A 22,753-nucleotide genomic window follows, 5' to 3' on the forward strand; every position below is an offset into this window, starting at 1 on the left:
GATTTACTCACATAAATCAATTTAACAGGCGCCAGTTCTGCTGTTATCAAACTGAGAGCAGTGAGATTCTGGCAAAGTCCAATGCAAGAAAAAATCAAAGACAACAACATGAGCACTGTGTGGAAAATGCAGTGAATAGTTTTGAAGAGATTTTATGAGGATTGCTGACAAGTATTTCATTTTGATGCATGATATGATTTTCCATTGGCTTGGGGTAGAAACTGGGCTGTCATGTTCACATTCTAGATGGTAATCGGCCTCCAAAAGATTGAAAATCGGGTCGTGGATGTGAGTGCACACTTCTGACAGGAAGTGTGCTGGATGCTATCTTGACACAGTAGATTGTGTATGTCCACACACCTAATGAGCAGCAGCAGACCAGGTAGATTTTGACGTCAATCAATGTGCAATGCTGATTTGTCACTAGCGTTGCTGTTTACAAATGTTAATATCCCTCTCTCAATCTTCCGCAGCTGAAAGCACATACAACGGCCAAGATGGCTCCTCCACCATTGTGATGGAAAGCAAGCATTACGTACACGCTCGTTGTTGGATTATTTTTTTCTGGCTACTGGTTTAATTCTGTGTGTCTTTGGAGTTTTCCGGTACTCCTCTGAGGTTTTGGGTGGTCGACCTGCTGTTTAATTATTTTTCTGGTGGTTTAAAAGCTTGTGGTGAAATAAGTTGCTACCCAGACATGGGGGTGGCCCAAGAAGCTGAGCCCTGGAACAGGACTGGGAGGATGAAGAGACCGGGACAAGCTGCTAGACGAGGGAGGAGGTGGGCCTGATCTGCCCAGAGCTTTAAGGGGTAGTTCTCTGACCTGAGCTTCAGAAAGGACCAATACTTGAGGTGACTTCACTTCGGAAAAGGCACTGTGTCGAACAGCTGTCAGCTATTGCAGTCTGGAACCACCTGAATGCTCAAAGCAATGCAAGGGTTATATTAGATGTAACGGCCAAGGTGATTGTGCTCTTAGCATTTATACATCTGTCTCCTTTCAGGCAGCTGATTTGGAAATGAGCATGATCTCGCAGTTTGAACTACACTGTGGTGTAAGGGTCTCTCTCTGCACAAAGGGAAATAGCTTCATCTTTATCCCTCTTGCCAGAGACAAGCAGGCAGAGTGAGCACGAGAATTTGCTTTGATGGCAGACTTCTCCAGGGAACAAACTGTCACTGACAGCATGCACATTGCCTTATGTGCAGTTCTTGACAGAAGTGTGCACTCAAACCACAGCCCAATTTTCAATCTTTCGGAGGCTGATTAGCATCCAAAATGCCAGCGTCATACAGCCCGGTTTCTCCCCTATCAAAATGAAATCCTTGTCAGCAATTCCCCAAAAATCTCTTCAAAATTGTTCACTGCTGGGGTGAATGATATCTGTATACATATGTACCCTTAATGCGTAGGCCCCTTGAAGACCGAGTTTGTAACCCTGGGGGACTCCGCATCCGGCTCCGCCCCCAGGAAGCTGTATATAAGGTTACGTTCAGTAGGCAGCGTGCAGTGAGCACACTTCTCGGCAGCTGTCTGGTTTTCTGGTTATTAAAGTCTTTGTATTATTAAACTCCTCTCCTGAGTCGTCCATGTGCTCATGTTGTTGTCTTTGTTTTTTTTTGCATTGGGCTTTGTCAGAATCTCACTGCTCTCAGTTTGATAACAGCAGAACTGGCACCTGTTAAATTGATTTATGTGAGTAAATCTGATGTGTTAGCGTTAAGGATCTCCCAAATAAAATCTCATGGGGCAAAGAATAACACACAATAATCAGCACTCTTGGATGTAAATGATAAATTTGGAAATGAATCATTTGTTTATAGTAAGCACAGTTTTCAGTTAATTTGAATTAAAGATTTATTTATTTCTAAATCTCAGTCATTTCTAAATTACTGAGTCCAGGTTCGGGAATCATGAGAACTCTGCCATTTTGGTGAACTGAAGTGATTTTCACTCCCTCAATATGCAGTAGGTACAAGACCATAAACAGTGCCTCACTGAGGTGAACGTCATTATCCTGGCAATAGTCACCACGGTTTCATTTTACAGCAGCCCTTTGTGATGGCTGAGTTTGGAGCACCATAGTAAATCAAAGGCTAAGTCGTAAGGGTAATCCACATATAACATGGCTGATGACTCCATTCTGGACCTCAAACAAATGTACATGTTAAATATTTTTATTTAATTCTACATCTGTACACTATACAGCAGGTGATTGAGACGATTATTATGTACACATTACATGTTTTTCTTTCATTTCCCCCCCTCCCCCTCCCTTGCTCCCCTTTTCACCCCCCTCCTTCCCTTTTTGTTATTTGGGCTCCATCTTAGGGTCTTTCTTCCATTGTAGATGTTATAGTCTATCTTTCATCCTGTATTTGTTGTTTATGCCCCTGTGGCTTTATGCGTGTGTGTTTGTGTGGGGGGGAGCCCCTGGCTCCCTCTTTGCTCTTTTCCCATATCCCCTCCGGATATTTCCCTCGGTTCCTTCCTCGCTGGCATTCCTCCACCCCCCCCACCCCATCCACCCCCCCACCCAACCCCCTCCACCACCCCCCCCCCCCAACCTTGTTCCTGTCTGCTCTCAAATATACAAAGACAATGAATTTTAAAATGGTTGCAGCAGCACAGCAGGAGGCCATTCAGCCTCTCTTGTCCATATTAACCCTTTGCAAGAGCAACTCAGCCAGTACCACTCTCCCTCTCTTTACCCTGTAGCCCTGGAATGTTTTTCTTTTTCGATAATTATCTGATGCCCTCTGCCTCCACCACACTTCAGCTTTTTTTGTCCATGTTTGGACCAAAACTGCAAAGGATTAATTATAAAGGACAAGGAACATATGGGCATTTATGGGGAAATAATTGTTTCCGACAGTCAAATTCCTTGAGCACTTCGTGCTCTCCCTGCAAAGGAAAAGGTTGGGAATAATTAGATGCAGGGAAGTGCAATGTGGTCAACAATGCCACCACTAGGGCAGCACGGTGGCGCAGTGTCTAGCACAGCTGCCTCGCGGCACCGAGGTTCCAGGTTCAATCCTGGCTCTGGGTCACTGTCCGTGTGGAGTGATGCATGATCAATTAAACTCAAAGACGAGGTTGTATCATAACTGAAGGCTTTAATAGACTAGATCTGTTCCCCAGCAGCTTCAGTACAGAATGAGGGCTGCTGGGACAGCACCTGTTCTTATACCCCACCTGTCAGGGCGGAGCCACATACCAAACAGCCAATGGTAAGCTGCTAGACTTACCCAATGGTCTACAGCCTCTCGGGTACTGCAATACCTGATACTACCACATTCACCCCCTGTTAAAAAAGAGTCCGGCGGGGGTGGTGGCCAGTGGTTACAATTGCATTGAACATGGTATGATCAGATATGGAGGTACCGTGAGTATTTACAAGCGTGGAAGATATATACAGTCAGTGTTCATTTACAGTTACAGTGTAGCAATCAGTCGGTCGGGTGGCCTGGTCGTCCTCCTGGAACGTCTGAGCCTCTGTGGTGGTTCTGGTGGGGGTCAGGGCGTCTGCGACTCCGGGAACGTGGCTTTGTCCTCCATGGCAGCTTCGTCACCCCTAGACGGCGCTGGTGGGGCAAACGGTTGACAAGAGAGGGGGGCGTCTGTAGGGGGCGGCGTGGGTGGGATGGCCTAGGTAGGAGCGGCAGGAGGACCGACCCCCCGGTGAGGTGCTGTGGGGGGGGGGGGGGGGGGGGGGGGGGGAGGGGGGGGGGTAATGGTTCGGGTGCGCGTGGGGTTCCGGCGGGCACCAGGTCCCGGAGGGAGACTATCTTGCCGGCCGTCAGGGAACGCCACGTAGGCGTACTGGGGGTTAGCGTGCAGCAGGTGGACCCTCTCGACCAACGGGTCTGACTTGTGTGCCCGCACGTGCTTCCGAAGCAGAATGGGTCCGGGTGTCGCTAGCCAGATTGGGAGCGAGGTCCCGGAGGAGGACTTCCTGGCGAAAACAAGGAGACGTTCTTGAGGTGTCTGATTGGTAGTTGTACAGAGCAGCATCCGAATGACATGGAGGGCCTCCGGGAGGACTTCCTGCCAGCGGGAGACGGGGAGAGTCCTGGACCGCAGGGCCAGTAGGACGGCCTTCCAGACCGTGCCGTTCTCCCTCTCTACCTGCCCGTTTCCCCGGGGGTTGTAACTGGTCGTCCTGCTCGAGGCGATGCCATTGCTGAGCAGGAATTGACGCAGTTCGTCGCTCATAAAGGAGGACCACCTATCACTGTGTATGTACGCGGGGAACCTGAACAGTGTAGAGATACCCTGGAGGGCCTTGATGACAGTGGTTGTGGTCATGTCGGGGCAGGGGATGGCGAACGGGAACCGGGAGTACTCATCAATCACGTTCAGGAAATACGTGTTGCGGTCGGTGGAATGGAGGGGGCCTTTGAAATCCATGCTGAGGCGTTCAAAGGGACGGGAAGCCTTTATCAGGTGCGCCCTCTCTGGCCGGTAGAAGTGCGGTTTGCACTCCGCGCAGATTTGGCAGTCCCTGGTGACTGTCCTGACCTCCTCGATGGAGTAGGGCAGGTTGCGGGCCTTAATGAAGTGGAAAAGGCGAGTGACCCCCGGGTGGCAGAGGTCCTCGTGGAGGGCTCGGAGGCGGTCCACTTGTGCGGTGGCACACGTGCCGCGGGACAGGGCATCGGAAGGCTCGTTTAGCTTCCCAGGACAGTACAAGATCTCGTAGTTGTAGGTGGAGAGTTCTATTCTCCAGCGCAAGATCGTGTCGTTCTTTATCTTGCCCCGCTGTGCATTATCAAACATGAACGCCACCGACCGTTGGTCAGTGAGGAGAGTGAATCTCCTGCCGGCCAGGTAATGCCTCCAGTGTCGCACAGCTTCTACTATGACTTGTGCCCCTTTTTCGACCGAGGAATGGCGAATTTCTGAAGCATGGAGGGTACGGGAGAAGAACGCTACGGGTCTGCCCGCTTGGTTGAGGGTGGCGGCCAGAGCTACGTCGGACGCATCGCTCTCGACCTGGAAGGGGAGGGACTCGTCGATGGCGTGCATCGTGGCCATTGCAATGTCTGCTTTGATGCGGCAGAAGGCCTGGCGGGCCTCCGTCGACAGGGGGAAGGTTTTGGACTGGATTAGGGGTCGGGCTTTGTCTGCGTAGTTGGGGACCCACTGTGCGTAATAGCTGAAAAACCCGAGGCAGCGCTTCAGGGCCTTGGGGCAGTGAGGGAGGGGGAATTCCATAAGGGGACGCATGCATTCAGGGTCGGGGCCTATAACTCCATTTCGCACTACGTAGCCGAGAATGGCTAGACGGTCGGTGCTAAACACGCATTTATCCTTATTGTACGTTAAGTTAAGGATTTTCGCGGTCTGGAGAAATTTTCGGAGGTTGGTGTCGTGGTCCTGCTGATCATGGCCGCAGATGGTGACGTTATCAAGATACGGGAACGTTGCGCGTAAGCCGTACCGGTCAACCATTCGGCCCATCTTGCGTTGGAAGACCGACACCCCATTAGTGACACCAAAGGGAACCCTTAAAAATTGGTAGAGCCGCCCATCTGCTTCGAAGGCAGTGTACTTGCGGTCACTAGTGCGGAGGGGTAGCTGATGGTAGGCGGACTTGAGATCCACCGTGGAGAAGACCTTGTATTGCGCGATCCTATTCACCAGGTCGGATATGCGGGGGAGAGGGTACGCATCCAGCTGCGTAAACCTGTTGATGGTCTGACTGTAGTCAATGACCATCCTATGTTTCTCCCCGGTCTTTACCACCACTACTTGAGCTCTCCAGGGACTGTTGCTAGCTTCAATGACCCCTTCCCTCAGTAGCCTTTGGACCTCTGACCTAATAAAGATCCGATCCTGGGCACTGTACCGTCTGCTCCTGGTGGCGACGGGTTTGCAATCCGGGGTGAGGTTCGCAAACAGGGAAGGTGGGTCGACCTTAAGGGTCGCGAGGCCGCAGACAGTAAGGGGGGCTATAGGGCCGCCAAATTTAAAAGTGAGGCTTTGCAAGTTACATTGGAAGTCCAACCCCAGGATTGTAGCCGCGCAGAGGTGCGGCAGGACTTAAAGGCGGAAATTGTTGAATTTCCTGCCTTGGACAGTGAGGTTTGCTAGGCAGAACCCCTTTATCTCCACTGTGTGTGACCCGGAGGCCAGGGAGATCCTTTGGTTTACAGGGTGGGTAACAAGTGAACAGCGCCTTACAATGTCGGGGTGTATAAAGCTCTCTGTGCTCTCTGAGTCGATCAGGCAAGACATCTCGTGGCCGTTGATGAAGATCGTTGTCGTTGCTATTGGGAGTGTCCGAGGTCGATTTTGGTCCAGCGTCACTGAGGCCTGATGGAGCAGTTGTGGGTTGTGATCGGGCAGCATGTAGTCGGCTGTGCTGGGGACCTGGGGCCCCATCCAAGATGGCGTCTCCCATGGATCGCACATGGTGGTCGGGGATGGACAAAATGGCGGCGGGGATGGACAAAATGGCGGCGCCCATCCGTCCAGTGTGGCGTCCGAGGGGCAAGATGGCCGCGGCCGTGGGTCGGGTGTGGCCCTAGGATAAGGGGGTGGCGGTGAGTGCTGGCCGCCTGGGGCCCGAAGGGAAGGTTGCCGTGATGGTCCGGAGTCGTTGGAGACCGCGGCAACGGCTCGTGCTTGGCAGACCCCCACAAAATGGCCCTTGTTGCCGCACCCTTTGCAGGTGGAGGTGCGGGCTGGGCAGCGCTGGCGGGGGCGCTTCGCCTGCCCGCAGAAGAAGCAACGGGGCCCAACGGAGCTAGCGGGCTGTCTATCAGCGCAGGCCTGCGGGAACACGGGGAAGGTCAGTGGGGCTGCCGCTGCGGGATGCCACCCAGCCCAGGGGGCCGCAGCACGGTCGGGCGCATAGGACTGAGCGTTTCTGGAGGCAACATCCATGGACACTGCCAGAGCCCGTGCTTCTCTCAGTCCCAGGTGTCCTTTTCTAAAAGTCTTTGGCGGATCTCTGAAGAGCTCATACCTGCTACGAAGGCATCCCGGATTAGAAGTTCCGTGTGCTCGCTGCCCGAAACTTGCGGGCAGCCACAGTTTCTGCCCAGCACCAGTAGCACACGATAGAAGTCCTCCAGCCATTCCCCGGGGCTTTGCCATCTAGTTGCAAGCAGGTGACGTGCTTAGACCTGGTTTACAGGGCGTATATAATGTCCCTTTAACAGTTCGATCGCATCATCATAGTCCTCTACCTCCTCGATGAGGGTGAAGATTCCAGGGCTTCCTCTCGAGTGCAGGAGATGCAGTTTCTGTTCTCCTGAGGGGGTGCCTCCGGCCGTCTCGAAGTAGCCGTTAAAACACGCCAGTCAGTGCTTAAAAATCGCAGCCGAGTTCTCCGCATGGGGGCTGAGTTGTAGACACTCCGGCTTGATTCGGAGATCCAGGGCGACATTCTCCGACCCCCCGTCGGGTCGGAGAATTGACGGGGGCTGGCGTGAATCCCGCCCCCGCCAGTTGCCCAAGTCTCCGGCACCAGAGATTCGGCGGGGGCGGGAATGGGGCCGCGCCGGTTGGCGGGCCCCCCCCCGCTCGATTCTCCGGCCCGAATGGGCCGAAGTCCCGCCGATAAATTGCCTGTCCCGCCGGCGTGGATTAAACCACCTTTTGAACGGCGGGACAAGGCAGCGTGGGCGGGCTCCGGGATCCTGGGGGGGCTGCGGGGCGATCTGGCCCCGGGGGATGCCCCCACGGTGGCCTGGCCCGCGATTGGGGCCCACCGATCCGCGGGCGGGCCTGTGCCGTGGGGGCACTCTTTCCCTTCCGCCTCCGCCACGGTTTCCACCATGGCGGAGGCGGAAGAGACTCCCTCCACTGCGCATGCGTGGGAAACTGTCAGCGGCCGCTGACGCTCCCGCGCATGCGCCGCCCCGAGATGTCATTTCCGCGCCAGCTGGCGGGGCAACAAAGGCCGTTTCCGCCAGCTGGCGGGGCGGAAATTCCTCCGGCGTCGGCCTAGCCCCTCAATGTTGGGGCTCGGCCCCCAAAGATGCGGAGCATTCCGCACCTTTGGGGCGGCACGATGCCCGTCTGATTGGCGACATTTTGGGCACCAGTCGGTGGACATCGCGCCGTTTCGGGAGAATTTCACCTCCATTCTTTCGGCTTAAGAGTAGTCTATTAAATTGATGCACGATCAATTAAACTCAAAGACGAGGTTGTATCATAACTGAAGGCTTTAATAGACTAGGTGTGTTCCCCAGCAGCTTCGGTACAGAATGAGGACTGCTGGGACGGCACCTGTTCTTATACCCCGCCTGTCAGGGCGGAGCCACATATCAAACAGCCAATGGTAAGCTGCTAGACTTACCCAATGGTCGACAGACCTCGGGTACTGCAATACCTGATACTACCACATGGAGTTTGAATATTCTCCCCGTGCTTGCGTGGGTTTCGCCCCAAAACCCAAAGATGCGCAGGGTCGGTGGATTGGCCACTTTAAATTGCCCCTTAATTGGAAAAAAATGAATTGGGTACTCTAAATGTATAAAAAAAAATAAGAATGCCTCCACTGGAAATGGAAAGTTTATGCAAATGGGGTGATTGGGTTTACAGGAGAGGACACGGCAATAGATAATGTGAGGGTCAACTTCAACATTATAGGTTGAGGGTACAATGCAATTGCATCTCTGAACCAGTGCGCCATGAGGCTGCGAGGGTCGGACACAGAATCTGATGTCTCGCTACAAAATGGCAGTGAAGCTGTTTCCTTAAAGCCCCACCAATGGGAATTATAGGTTGGTTTGCATGACACTCAGTTGTTGATAAAATGCAAGACAATATCATTAGGAGCATAATAACCGGGCTAATGGAAAATATTAGTATGATTATAGAATCACTACAGAACAGGAGGCCATTCAGCCCATCGACTCTGCACCCGCCCTCCGAAAGAGCACCCTACCCAGGCCCGCTCTCCTGACTATCACCGTTACACCACTATTATAAGATCTGGAAAGGAGTCCACACCGAGCCGAACAGGTTGGGTCAAAGGAAAAATGTTTAATGCAACAGAACAAGAGTACAGAGCAGTTTCTCTATTACAGGAGCCAGCTCACAGTTCATGACCCTCCGGTTTTATACAGGATGTGGAAAGGATATCCCGCCCCTCTGTGGAGGAGTGTTTATTCCCTGTAGTCCTTTGGGAATATCATAAGTGTTGCATGACCTGCTACGGTTTCATTAGTGTCCCATGACCTGCTTAACCCCAGGTTATGACACCCACCTTACCTTTGGACACTAAGGGGCAATTTGGCATGGCTAATCCACTTAACCTGTACATCTTTGGACTATACGAGGAAACCGGAGCATCCTGGGGACACGGGGAGAATGTGTAAACTCCACAGTCACCTAAGGTCAGAATCGAATCTGGGTCCCTGACACCGTGCTGCCTAAGGAAATGTTAGCATGGATTGAGGATTGGCTAATGGAAAGAAAACAGAGAGTCAGAACAAGTGGGTCATTTTCGGGTTGGCAGCCTGGGGTACATCAAGGTTGATACTTTGGCCTCAAGTATTTACAGTATATATTAATAGCTTAAATAAGGGGATTGAGTTTAATGCATCCATGTTTGATGACGTTACAAAGCTAATGGGAAAATAAGCATTGAGGGTGATGCAAGGAGGCTCCAAAGGTTCAGTGACTGGGCAAGAACATGGCGGACGGAATATAATGTGGAGAAATGCACAATTATTCACTTTGGTGAGGAAAAATAGAAAAAGGAGATTTTTTTAATACAGAGAGAATGGGAAATATTCAGAGGGATCTGCTGTCATAGAGTCCTACAGCGCAGAAAAGGCCCTTCGGCCCATCGCGTCTGCATCAGTCAAAAACAACCACCTCACTGTTCTAGTCGCATTTCCCAGCACTTCGCCCAGAGCCTTATACGCCTTGGCATTGCAAGTGCACATCTAAATTCTTATTAAATATTATGAGTTTCTCTACCTGCACCGCCCTTTCAGGCAGTGAGTTCCAGACACCCACCACCCTCTGGGTGAAAAGGTTTTTCCTCACATCCCCTCTAAACCTCCTGCCCCTTACCTTAAATCTATGCCCCTTGGTCATTGATCCATCCACTAAGGGCAAATGTTTCTTCCTATCTACTCTATCTATATCCCTCATAATTTTATACATCTCAATCATGTACCCTTCTGTCTCCACCTGCTCCAAGAAAACAACCCCAGCCTATCCAATCTCTCTTTATAGCTAAAACTCTCCAGCCCAGGCACATCCTGGTAAATCTACTCTGCACTCTTTCAAGTGCTATCACATCCCTCCTATAATGTGGATTCCAGAGCTGCACACAATATTCTAGCTGTAGCCTAACCACATTTATACAGTTCCAGCATAAGCTCTTAAGCTCTATGCCTCGGCCAATAAAGGCAAGTATACCTTATGCCTTCTTAATCAATGTATCATCTGCTCTGCTACCTTAAGGGTCAGGTGTACATGCGCACCAAGGTCCCTCTTGGACGGAATGGTAGCACAGTGGTTAGCACTGTTGCTTCACCGTTCCAGGGTCCCGGATTTGTTTCCCGGCTTGGGGCACTGTCTGTGCGGAGTCTGCACGTTCTCCCCGTGTCTGCGTGAGTTTCCTCCGGGCGCTCACGTTTCCTCCCACAAGTCCCGAAAGACATGCTTGGTAGGTGAATTGGACATTCTGAATTCTCCCTCCATGTACACAAACAGGCGCCGGAGTGTGGCGACTAGGGGATTTTCACAGTAACATCATTGCAGTGTTAATGTAAGCCTACTTGTGACAATAATAAAGATTATTATATGATCCTCGGTGCTTCCCAGGATCCTGTCGTTTATCATGTATTCCCTTACCTTGTTCGTCCTGCCCAAGTGCATCACCTCACACTTATTCAGATTGAATTCTATTGCCACTGATCAGCCCATCTGACGATCCCATCTATCTCCCCCTGTAATCTAAGGCTATCCTTCTGACTCTTTACCACCCCACCAATTTCGTATCATCCACAAACTTATTGATCAACACTCCGACATTCATATTTAAATCATTTATATAAACCACAAACAGCAAGGGCCCCAACACTGATCCTTGTGGGACCCCACTGGACACCGGCTTCCAGTCAGAAAATCACTCCTCGACCATCACCCTCTGCTTTTTGCCACTCGGCCAACTCTGGATCCAACTTGTCAAATGTCCTTGGATCCAATGGGCTCTTGCCTTTGCTATCTGTCTCCCAAGTGGGACCTTATCAAAAGCCTTGCTGAAGTTCAAGTAGACTATGTCAAATGCATTTCCCTCATCTACACAGCTGGTCACCTCTTCAAAAAATTCAGTCAAGATGGTCAGACATGACCTCCCCTTAACAAAACCATGCTAACTTGATTAATTCCTGCCTCTCCAAATGCAGATTCATTCCGTCTCTCAGAATTGCTTCCAATAGTTTCCCCACCGCTGAGGTTAGACTGACTGGCCTGTAGTTTCCTGGTTTATCCTTTCCTCTCATCTTGAATAATAGAACCACATTGGCTATCCTCCAGTCCTCCAGCAACTCTCCTGTGGCCAGAGAGGAATTGAAAATTACTGTCAGCGCCCTCGTACATGAATCATAAAGTTAACATTCAGGCACAGGAAACACTTAGGAAAGAAAATGTGTCAGTCTTTATAACAAAGGGATTGGAGTTTAAGAGTACAGAAGTATAACTGCAATTGTAGGCCGAAGGTGAGATCACATCTGGAATACGATACACAGTTTCAGTCTCTATACCTAAGGAAGGATATACTTGCCTCGAAAAGCACTATTAGGTTTCACTATGTTGATTCCTGGAATGGGGGGATTGTCCAAGAGAGAATGAATAAATTATTGCCCAGTGTTTAGAAGAATAGGAGATGATCTCATTAAAACACATAAAATTTGCAAGTGGTTTGACAGGTTGATGCTGGGAGGACTTGTCTCTTGGCTAGAACTAGTCTAGAACTAGGAGCCACGGTTTCAGAATATGTGGCCAATCATTTGGGATTGAGATGAGGAGAAATGTAGAGTTATAGTTGTACAGCCCAGAAAGAGGCCCTACAGCCCATCGTGTTTGCATCGACCATAAAGCATTTATTCATTATAGTCCCATTTTTCAGCACTTGTTCAGTAGCCTTGTACGCTATGACCTTCCAAGTGTTCATCTAAATGCTTCTTAAATGTTGAGAGTTTTCCTGCCTCTACCACCCTGTCAGGCAGTGAGTGAGTTGCAGATTCCCACCATCCTCTGGGTGAAAAGGTTTTTCCTCAAATCCTCTCTAAATCTCCTGCACCTTACATTAAATCTATGTCCCCTGGTTATCAACCCCTCTACAAAGGGGAAAAGTACCTTCCTACCTACTCTATGTATGTCCCTAATAATTTTATGCACCTCAATGAGTCTCCCCCACCCCCTCCCCAGCCTCTCTGCTCTAAGGAAAGCAACCACAGCCTACCCAGCCTCTATTCATAGCTGAAATGCTCCAGCCCAGGTAACATCCTGGTGAATCTGCTCTGCACCCTCTCCAGTGGAATCACATCCTTCCTAATTGTGGTGGCCATTTATTCAAAGCATCGTGAACCTTTGCAATTCTCTACCACAGCGAGATGTAGATTGCAGTCACTGAGTATATGCAAGTTGGAGATAGATAGATTTTTGATTCTAAGGAAATCAATGAAGGGATATGGGTATAATGTAAAAAATCAAACATAATGGGCCTGATCTACTGTCCATGTTGTGCCTGAACAGGGGTGCGGCGTGGCCGGTAGATGCCAGAACAGGCCTATTCCAGGTTCTACCTGGCTCACCACGCCTCGCGAGATCTAACAGGATCTCGTGAGATGTCGTGATCTGAATCCCACCCATTGTGGGCAGAATCAGTATTTGGCAAATCTGCATATTGGAGCGAGACAGTTAGTCCCACTCTAATATGCAGCTCGCCTGATCTACTGAGAGAACTAGCCCCTTTGCCTCGGAGACCTCAGGGGAGTCCCATTCAGTGCTGGACCCCATGGGGACCAGATGGAATGGCACTTGGGGGGTGGCTCGCAGGGAATCGGAGGACATCAGGTGGTTGCCCTCTGTGCAGGGTGGCACCTTGGCACTGCTGGTGCCACCAGGGTGCCAGCCTGGCACTGCCAGGATGCCAGGCTGGCAATTCTACTTGATAGTGCCAAGGTGACAGGCTGGCATTTTCCCATGCTGGGGATTGGGCCAGGGGTGACTCACCCATGTGCCTTATAGGTGAGTTGGAGAGCCAGTTGGGGAAGGGTGTCTAGAGATCAGGCCATCATTTCATTTTTGAGGAGTTCCAGCGAACAGACCTCCTCAGTGTAGGAAATCGGACTAATTGCGGCCATGGCGGAGCGTTCCCCGCTGAGGCCCCGGATTGCAACAAAGTCACGTTACACAGTGTGGTGTTTCTTGGTGCTGCGAGCAGCAGGAAACACCGGGCTAAAAGTCCTCGTGACGGGAACTCTGTTGTAATTCAGTTAGATCCTGCCCTATATCATTGAATGGCAGGGAATTAATTGTCATTTGAAAAGGAACAATGTTCAGGGATATGAGTAGAAGTAGGGAGAGTGACACTAAGTAAATTGATCATTCACAGAGAGCCTGTGCAGACACAGTGGGCTGAATGGCCTCCTTCTGCACTGTGCAAATTCTGTGGTTCTGTTTTCCTGCATGAGGGCTTTCAAACATAGACCGTCATCTCTCTCACAATCAAGGAATGACTTCTGGAAGCCATTCCCTCAAAAATAGATAAATCTCAAAGTGGAGGGTCACCTCAAGTTTTGCAGGCTCTCGGGGAAACCGTTCCAGTCACTCACTTCTTACCTTTGTCTTAGTCAAAGCGCAGCTCACGGAGACGACAGACTAAGAGGTCAAGCGAGTTAGCTGGCACCAAGAGTTGATATAGTGTGAGGCAATAGTTACAACGTAAGATGAAGGTTTTTTTTTTGGCACCTTTGGTTGACCGTTATAATGGGAAGCAAAAATGACAACACTCCTCCAGCCTATTTTAAAATACTCATCTTACAAATCTTATCCTTTAGGAGTTAGACAAACGTCTTTGCTGAACTGACACACTAAGTACTCACACCACCAAACCATAAAATAAATCTTATGCACCCTGTAATAGGGGCAACACTAGTTAATATTACTTAAATTATTCACATCTGAAGCCAATGGGTCTGTCTGGACAGTTGAGCCTGATGCTTCTTGGGAGTCAGTCTCTAATCACATCTGGTTTAGCTTTAGACTTTCACTGATATTTTGCCAGCAGCCACAACCTTTTAATGGCTGCAATAAATTAAAATGACTGTAAAATGTGAAAATCGTACACTAAATGAAACTTAAATCTGGGTACAATTTAAGATTCTTTACAGAACATGACATGTATACAAATAAGTTCATTATTACCAATTTAAATAGCTTCAATATTACCAATTTTAAACATTTACATTTTGCAATCTATTTTGATATTAGGTTTCACAAAATTCTATCATATTTTCAACTCAAAACAGACTAATCTAAATGACTTGTGTTAAGCACATTTAGCTAAAAGCACCTTATCAATAAAGAGTCATTTATCTTTTTCATTTATAATTTATTGTGGAAGGTGCCTGCATGTAGGTCCAAATGACACAGTAGCTGGACTTAATGTTGGAAACCTGCTGACAGGGGAGAGGAGATCAAACACAGATCATGTTTCTGCACAAACTACCAATAGAGAGGGCAGGGCAAGGTTTCTATGGGAGCCAAGAGATGAGGGAAGATAAGAGCACTCCTGTGTCCCTTGGTTGAACAAACAACAACTGATACTTTCCTACCACTGTGCCTGGGGATTGACAGAAGTGTTTTTCCACTAACCATCTTATTTTCGTTGTATGCACCAATTTATAATTCTGTTAAGGCCTCACCTTGAATGAACATATATTTTAAATTCTGCTCGGCACTAGACTAATCTTTTTCATCTAGAAGCTTTTATTTGTTACTTCAAAATAGAAGTCACAAAAATGTTTAAACAATTGGAGCGATCAACTTTATTGTTAATACCATATGAATACCACTTAAGTGAAAGATAGGTGTATACTTAACAGCTTTAATTATACACATTATTTTTTCAGTTTAAGCACCATCAAATGAAACCACACCCATACTTATTCCTCCACCAAATTTGCTACATCACATTATGCCTAAATTTCCTGCCAATTTCCTTATTGCCAACATCCTCTTGAACATAAAAGTTGTATGAAATAAGAAAATAAATCAGTGCAAACAATCAGGATATGATGAAAGTACGGCACTCACAATGTATACTCCTTCTTTAAGAATGAAACTAGAAGTTTGTAGCGCACAAAGACTCCGTGAGACGAATAGAGTGAAGTCGATGAGGCTTTATTAAGCGTGTCTGTTCCCCCGCAGCTCGATAGTAGAATGGCCTGCGGGGGAGGACTCCGGCTTCTTATACTCCGCCTTCAGGGCGGAGCTAGAGGTCAACGGCCAACCAGGACCCGGGATCTATCAGCCAATGACATTAGGGCTTCCAGTCCCACATGACCCCTAATGCATACTACCACAAAGTTAAAATCCACCGAGCCATCATTCATGGGGATTAAGCACATCATATTCGTCGGGGTACTCCACGTAAGCGTACTGCGGGTTCGCGTGGAGGAGGTGAACCCTTTCAACCAACGGGTCTGCCTTGTGTGCCCGCACATGCTTTCGGAGCAAGATGGGTCCTGGGACCGCCAGCCAGGTCGGCAGCGACGTTCCAGAGGAGGACCTCCTAGGGAAGACAAGGAGACGCTCATGAGGCGTTTGATTAGTGCTCGTACATAATAGCGACTGGATGGAGTGGAGAGTGTCCGGGAGGACCTCCTGCCACCGTGAAACTGGGAGGTCCCTGGACCGTAGGGCCAGTAGGACGGTCTTCCAGACCGTGCCGTTCTCCCTCTCTACTTGCCCGTTCCCCCGGGGGTTGTAGCTGGTAGTCCTGCTTGAGGCTATGCCCTTGCTGAGCAGGAACTGGCGCAGCTCATCACTCATGAAAGAGGACCCCCTGTCGCTGTGGACGTATGCGGGGCAACCGAACAGTGTGAAGATGGTGTTCAGGGCTTTAATGACTGTGGCCGCGGTCATGTCAGAGCAGGGGATGGCGATGGGAAGCGGGAGTACTCGTCCACCACATTAAGGAAGTATGTGTTGCGGTCGGTGGAGGGGAGGGACCCTTTGAAATCCAGACTAAGGCGTTCAAAGGGGCGGGAAGCCTTAATCAGGTGCGCACCATCCGGCCTGAAAAAATGCGGTTTGCATTCTGCGCAGATGTGGCAGTCCCTTGTGACTGTACGGACCTCCTCTAAAGAGTATGGGAGGTTGCGGGACTTGATAAAGTGGGAAAACCGAGTGACCCCCGGGTGGCAGAGGTCCACGTGGAGGGTTTGGAGGCGGTTAATTTGTGCGTTGGCACATGTGCCGCGGGATAGGGCATCGGACGGCTCGTTCAGCTTTCCGGGACGATACAAAATCTCGTAGTTGAAGGTGGAGAGCTCGATCCTCCACCTTAAGATCTTGTCGTTTTTGATTTTGCCCCGCAGTGCATTATCGAACATGAAGGCTACCAACCGTTGGTCGGCGAGGAGAGTGAATCTCCTGCCGGCCAGGTAATGCCTCCAATGTCGCACAGCTTCCACTATGGCTTGGGCTTCCTTTTCCACTGAGGAGTGGCGGATTTCTGAAGCGTGGAGGGTTCGAGAGAAAAAGGCCACGGGTCTGCCCGCTTGGTTAAGGGTGGCCGCTAGAGCTACGTCGGAGGCGTCGCTCTCGACCTGGAAGGGGAGGGACTCGTCGATGGCGCGCATCGTGGCCTTTGCGATATCCGCTTTGATGCGGCTGAAGGCCTGGCAAGCCTCTGTCGACAGAGGGAAGGCCGTGGTCTGTATTAGGGGGCGGGCCTTGTCTGCGTACTGGGGGACCACTGGGCGTAGTATGAAAAAAAACCCAGGCAGCGTTTCAGGGCTTTTGAGCAGTGCAGGAGGGGAAATTCCATGAGGGCGCGCATACGTTCGGGGTTGGGGCCTATTATCCCATTGCGCACTACGTAGCCCAGAATGGCTAGCCGGTTGGTGCTAAAAACGCACTTGTCCTCGTTGTACGTGAGGTTCAAGGCTTTGGCGGTCTGGAGGAATTTTTGGAGGTTGGCGTCGTGGTCCTGCTGGTCGTGGCCGCAGATGGTTACATTGTCGAGATACGGGAACGTGGCCCGCAACCCATGTTGTTCAACCATTCGGTCCATCTCCCGTTGGAAGACCGAGACCCCGTTTGTGACGCCAAATGGGACCCTTAGGAAATGGTATAATCGCCCGTCTGCCTCGAAGGCTGTGTACTTGCGGTCACTTGGGCGGATGGGGAGCTGATGGTAGGCGGACTTGAGGTCCACGGTGGAGAAGACTTTATATTGGGCAATCTGATTGACCATGTCGGATATGCGGGGGAGAGGGTACGCGTCTAGTTGTGTGTACCTGTTGATGGTCTGGCTATAGTCTATGACCATCCTTTGTTTCTCCCCTGTCTTCACTACTACCACCTGTGCTCTCCAGGGACTATTGCTGGCCTGGATTATGCCTTCCTTTAGTAGCCGCTGGACTTCGGACCGAATGAAGGGCGCTGTACCGTCTGCTCCTAGTGGCGACGGGTTTGCAATCCGGGGTGAGGTTCGCAAACAAGGACGGGGGTTGCACCTTGAGGGTTGCGAGGCCGCAGATAGTGAGTGGGGGTATTGGGCCGCCGAATTTGAACCTAAGGCTCTGTAGATTGCACTGGAAATCTAATCCCAGTAAAGTGGGGGCGCAGAGTTGGGGAAGGACGTGTAGTTTGTAGTTCTTGAACTCCCTCCCCTGCACCGTTAGGGTAACTATGCAGAAACCTTGGATCTGTACGGAGTGGGATCCTGCAGCTAGGGAAATCTTTTGTGCGCTGGGATAGGTGGTCAAGGAACAGCGTCTTACCGTGTCGGGGTGGATAAAGCTCTCCGTGCTCCCGGAGTCGACTAGGCATGGTGTCTCGTGGCCGTTTATTAGAACCGTTGTCGTCGTCGTCTGGAGTGTCCGGGGCCGAGCTTGATCGAGCGTAATTGAAGCGAGACGTGGTTGTAGTAGTGGAGTGGGGTCAGTTGTTGCCATCCAAGATGGTGTCGGGGATGAACAAAATGGCTGCCCCCATACATCGCACATGGCTGGGGGGTCACAAGATGGCGGCGGGGTGGACAAAATGGCCACCTCCACGCGTCGTACAGGTCTGGGGTGGTCCAAGATGGCGGCGCCCTTCCTCCCCTCGTGGTGGCCGGGACCCAAAATGGTGGCATCTGCGGGTCGCACATGGGGCGCTGGGGGGGTTGGGGAGCGTTAGGACCGCGCGGGGCTCCCTCATCTCTGGGGACAGCGGTGGTCGGGACCCAAGTTGGTAGCGCCGGCAGGTCAGACGTGGGGCGCGGGGGGGGGTTGGGGAGCGTAAGCGGCGTGCTGGGCTCCCTGTTCTCCCGGGACCGCCGTGGTCGGGACCCAGACCGGCTGCGCCTGCGGGTCGTACATGGGGCGCTGGGGGGGGGGGGGGGGAGGTTGGGGAGCGTAAACGGCTTGCAGGGCTCCCTGTTCTTCCGGGACAGCGGCGACCTCGCGGGACCGGCACACAACCGCGAAATGGCCCTTTTCCCCCGCAGCTCTTGCAGATTGCTGCGCGGGCCGGGCAGCGCTGCCGGGGGTGTTTCACCTGGCCGCAGAAATAGCAGCGGGCGCCCCCGGTGCAACTTGGCGTTTGGACCGCGCAAGCCTGTGGGGTGTGCGGGGGGGGGGGGTGGGTTTGTCGCGACGGGTACGTACGGAGCCCAATGGGCTGCCGCGCGGTCGGGGCCGTAGGCGCGGGTATTACGCGCGGCCACGTCTAGGGAGGCTGCTAGGGCCCGGGCCTCTGAGAGTCCTAGCGACTCTCTTTCTAGAAGTCTTTGGCGGATTTGGGAGGAATTCATACCTGCCACAAAAGCATCGCGCATTAACATGTTCGTGTGTTCATTTGCGTTCACCGAAGGGCAGCTGCAGGCTCGTCCCAAAATCAGCAGCGCGACGTAGAATTCGTCCATCGATTCTCCGGGACCTTGCCGTCTCGTCGCGAGCTGGTAGCGAGCGTAGATATGGTTAACTGGGCGGACATAGAGACTTTTCAGTGCTGCGAACGCCGTCTGGAAATCCTCCGCGTCTTCGATGAGGGAGAAAATCTCCGTGCTCACCCTCGAGTGCAGGACCTGTAGTTTTTGGTCTTCTGTGACCCGGCCGGTGGCCGTTCTGAGGTAGGCCTCGAAACAAGTCTGCCAGTGCTTGAAGTCTGCTGCCGCGTTCACTGCGTGGGGGCTGATCCTCAGGCATTCCGGGATGATCCTGAGCTCCATAGTCCTTTTTAGGCACGCTTAATAAATTGTAGCGCACAAAGACTCCGTGAGACGAATAGAGTGAAGTCGATGAGGCTTTATTAAGCGTGTCTGTTCCCCCGCAGCTCGATAGTAGAATGGCCTGCGGGGGAGGACTCCGGCTTCTTCTACTCCGCCTTCAGGGCGGAGCTAGAGGTCAACGGCCAACCAGGACCCGGGATCTATCAGCCAATGACATTAGGGCTTCCAGTCCCACATGACCCCTAATGCATACTACCACAAAGTTAAAATCCACCGAGCCATCATTCATGGGGATTAAGCACATCATATTCAAGAATATGCAATCAGGGAAACTGTTACAGTTTTTATTCCACTCATGCAGAAATTAATTCAAAGCAGAAAAAGCTTTTAAAAAAAATTTCTCAAAATGCTATAAAATAACATAAATATAAGTTTATTTCCTTCTGCATCCAAAATTCTAGGCATCATTTTTAAATTAATTTTGGCAGATTTGACAGACGTGACCGTGGACAGCACCCTGCCATGGGAAGGAACCCTTTATACTGAACTGTTATGCATTTCTGATGTTGGGATAAAGAGATAGGTGGAAAACATCCAAAAATTCAGACACAGCATAACGGCAATGCTCCCGGTTCTTCTCACTGTCTTATGCTGACGTATGCCTCAGTTATGTGTGCCCTTCAATGCAAATACACAGGAAATGTTACACTCACTTAAACATCATGTTTCATCAGTTCATTTTCTGAGTACCAAGTTTAATTATATTGACTATTTTAGATGGTTAAAAACATTGCAATACCTTCAAGGTCTTTTTTCAACTTCCTAAGATCCTTCCTGAGATCCTCAAACTTAACCTGCGAGGCTCGCAGTAACTCCTGGGGTTCTGGTAAAGGATACACGCTCTTGTCTGTCCCTGCATCCTGTTATGAAATAGGAAGTGAACCATTAATATTTAGTCGTGATATCAGTGCAGAGATACATAGGCCGAATTGTTCCTCATCCACGTCACCTGAGTATCAGCTGGAAATGGGTTTGCCGCCTGGCGGATATTCAAGTAGCTCGAACCATGTGTGGCATAAACATCAATTGGTGTGGGGGCGGGCTTCATTTTAATATTAACTTGTGGTTGCATTGGTCCTGCGCATCGTCTCCCATAGTTATGGTATGTGAAGAACCACCCATTAAAAATGGTGCCCAATGTTACATGGTAATCTTGAGTGTTTGACAAGGACAGACTGTTATAAAGTTCTGCATTTTTGACATTTCTTAACCAATATTTCTTTTTTATTTCTGTCCTTTACTGATTGGCACCAATGGTCTGATGACTGCCAATTCATACGGCTGGATTCTTCTGCCTGGCCGGAGAATCCCCGTTTACGCCGGAATCGGGGGTAGCGCCGTTTTTGCGATGCCCCACCCCTTCAAAAACTCGAGTACTCCACACGCCGTATGGATGGCCTCAGGATGTCACCTGAGGCCCTCCCCCGATGCTCTGCCCCCGATGGGCCGAATCCTCAGGGACCTCACGTGGCAGCTGCGGACTGAGTCCAGCACAGCCACAGTCGGGGGGGGGGTTGGGGTTTCGTCTGGCAGGAGAGCCTTCGTTGGGGGCTGGGAGGGCTGGTGGGGGGTGGTCCAGGGGAGGCGAAGCTCGGTACAGGGGGGCAGTTTTTGGCAGGCCGGGTCGCGCGCGCCCGGAGGTATGCCACCGCCGCATGCATGCGTGGCCACGGACCCGGCCATTCTCCGGCCATATCCGCAGGTAAAGCCGGGGGGCTTTATGCTGCGCGGCTGCTAGCCCTCCCCACCAGTCGGAGGATCGGTGCGGGGGCGGCGCTGACTTTCTGGCGGATCCTGCGGACTCAGCCACAGGATCGGAGAATCCAGCCCTATGGTCTCCTGCCAGAGCGGAATTACTCCCACGCTAGAAGTGCAAATCAGGAAGCGATTCTTAATCCTTAACCACACAAATTTATGCATGGCGAGGATTGCGAGGGATACTTAATAACCCATTTGCATCCTCCCGCTGACGCGGGGCATGAAGCTCGATCCTGATGCCAGCAGGCGACCGGAGCATTGGAAACAGATCGGTGCCTTTACTGACACTGCATTCTCTAATGCATTGGGAACTCCAATACCGGTGGGGGAGAACCCACCCCAATATCACAAAGGATGGCCCTCCTCATAACCACTTTGTGAAGCACCTTCAACTCAACACAACTCAACTCAACTTCAACTCAACTCAACTCAACAGCTTCAAAACTATAGGTTGGCTACTAGGCTGGTCCATCACCTGTCTACAGATTCAGATTTGCGGCTGATTTTCCTTTATCTTCATTTTCTCTGAGCCTCTTGCACTTTCACAAAGATAATGGTTTGAGATACTGATGGGAGCTCTATATGGCAATATTTGTTGGACTCCTTTTAGTACACTCCCCTTCAATTTTTCCACCCTTCTAAATTGAACTCACTCCATTTAAATAAACAACTGACATAATGCTAAGGAGTTTACTCAGGGCAATTGCCGAGTTCCATTTGAATCTGTTCCGTTGACAATTTTACCGAGAGAATGTTTAAATGAAAATCAACTCATAACAAATCAGATCTATTTCCCAATGATTATAAAAGCAATGCATGTAAAACCCCTTTTAATTTACATTACAAGTAACTTGACACGGAGTTACAAAAGTGCCTTCACTGAAGGCTTTAAAATTTCATACACTTTTTTCAGAGAATAGTGACAAAATATAAAACAAAATAGAAACTAACAAATATATTCAAAATGAATTGATTTGAATAATTAATTGGTGTATGGTACATTGATTAAAAACTAAAGGTCAGTGCAACAAAAATTGAAAGGAAGATTTATTAATTACCTTGTCAAAATGATGCAAATAATAGGATGCAACAAAATCCACAAGACTGATTTGATTGTCCTGAAAGAGAAAATAAAGGTAAATGTTGTAAAATAATACTTTGAATAGTAAACACAAAGCAAAACAGTTGTGCTTTCTTGCAATTTTCTACTGCCCTCTAGATGACCACCAAAGGAATGCTATGCTGGTTGAGTTATCAAGAAGGAAACTGTGATGGTTTTCAAGTCAAGTCAGCAGACCAAAGAGCTTTAATAAGAAGATGTTAATACTGCAGGCTGCTATGCTACATTGCTCATTTGCCTGCGCAAACGGCCGGTGACGTTCATGTGGTCGGTCTCTTAAAATGCCCTTTTTCCACTGTAAGGCTGCAGATGAGGATACACTAGAAATATCATGAATACATAACAGTTTCCTCCCCATTTAAATCAAAGATCCAAGACACAATAAATG

At 50.2% G+C, this 22,753-nt stretch overlaps 1 protein-coding gene across 1 annotated transcript in view; it reads right to left on the bottom strand.

The window, feature by feature from the left end:
• fmn1 (formin 1) overlaps window positions 1-22,753 on the bottom strand; it is a 639,512-nt gene that overhangs the window by 214,607 nt on the left and 402,152 nt on the right. The window contains 2 exon segments of the mRNA XM_072484913.1: window positions 20,227-20,347; window positions 22,304-22,363. Of these exon segments, the coding sequence (XP_072341014.1) occupies window positions 20,227-20,347; window positions 22,304-22,363 (181 nt within the window).

The sequence above is a fragment of the Scyliorhinus torazame genome, chromosome 2, assembly GCF_047496885.1.
Source record: "Scyliorhinus torazame isolate Kashiwa2021f chromosome 2, sScyTor2.1, whole genome shotgun sequence".
NCBI lineage: Eukaryota > Metazoa > Chordata > Chondrichthyes > Carcharhiniformes > Scyliorhinidae > Scyliorhinus > Scyliorhinus torazame.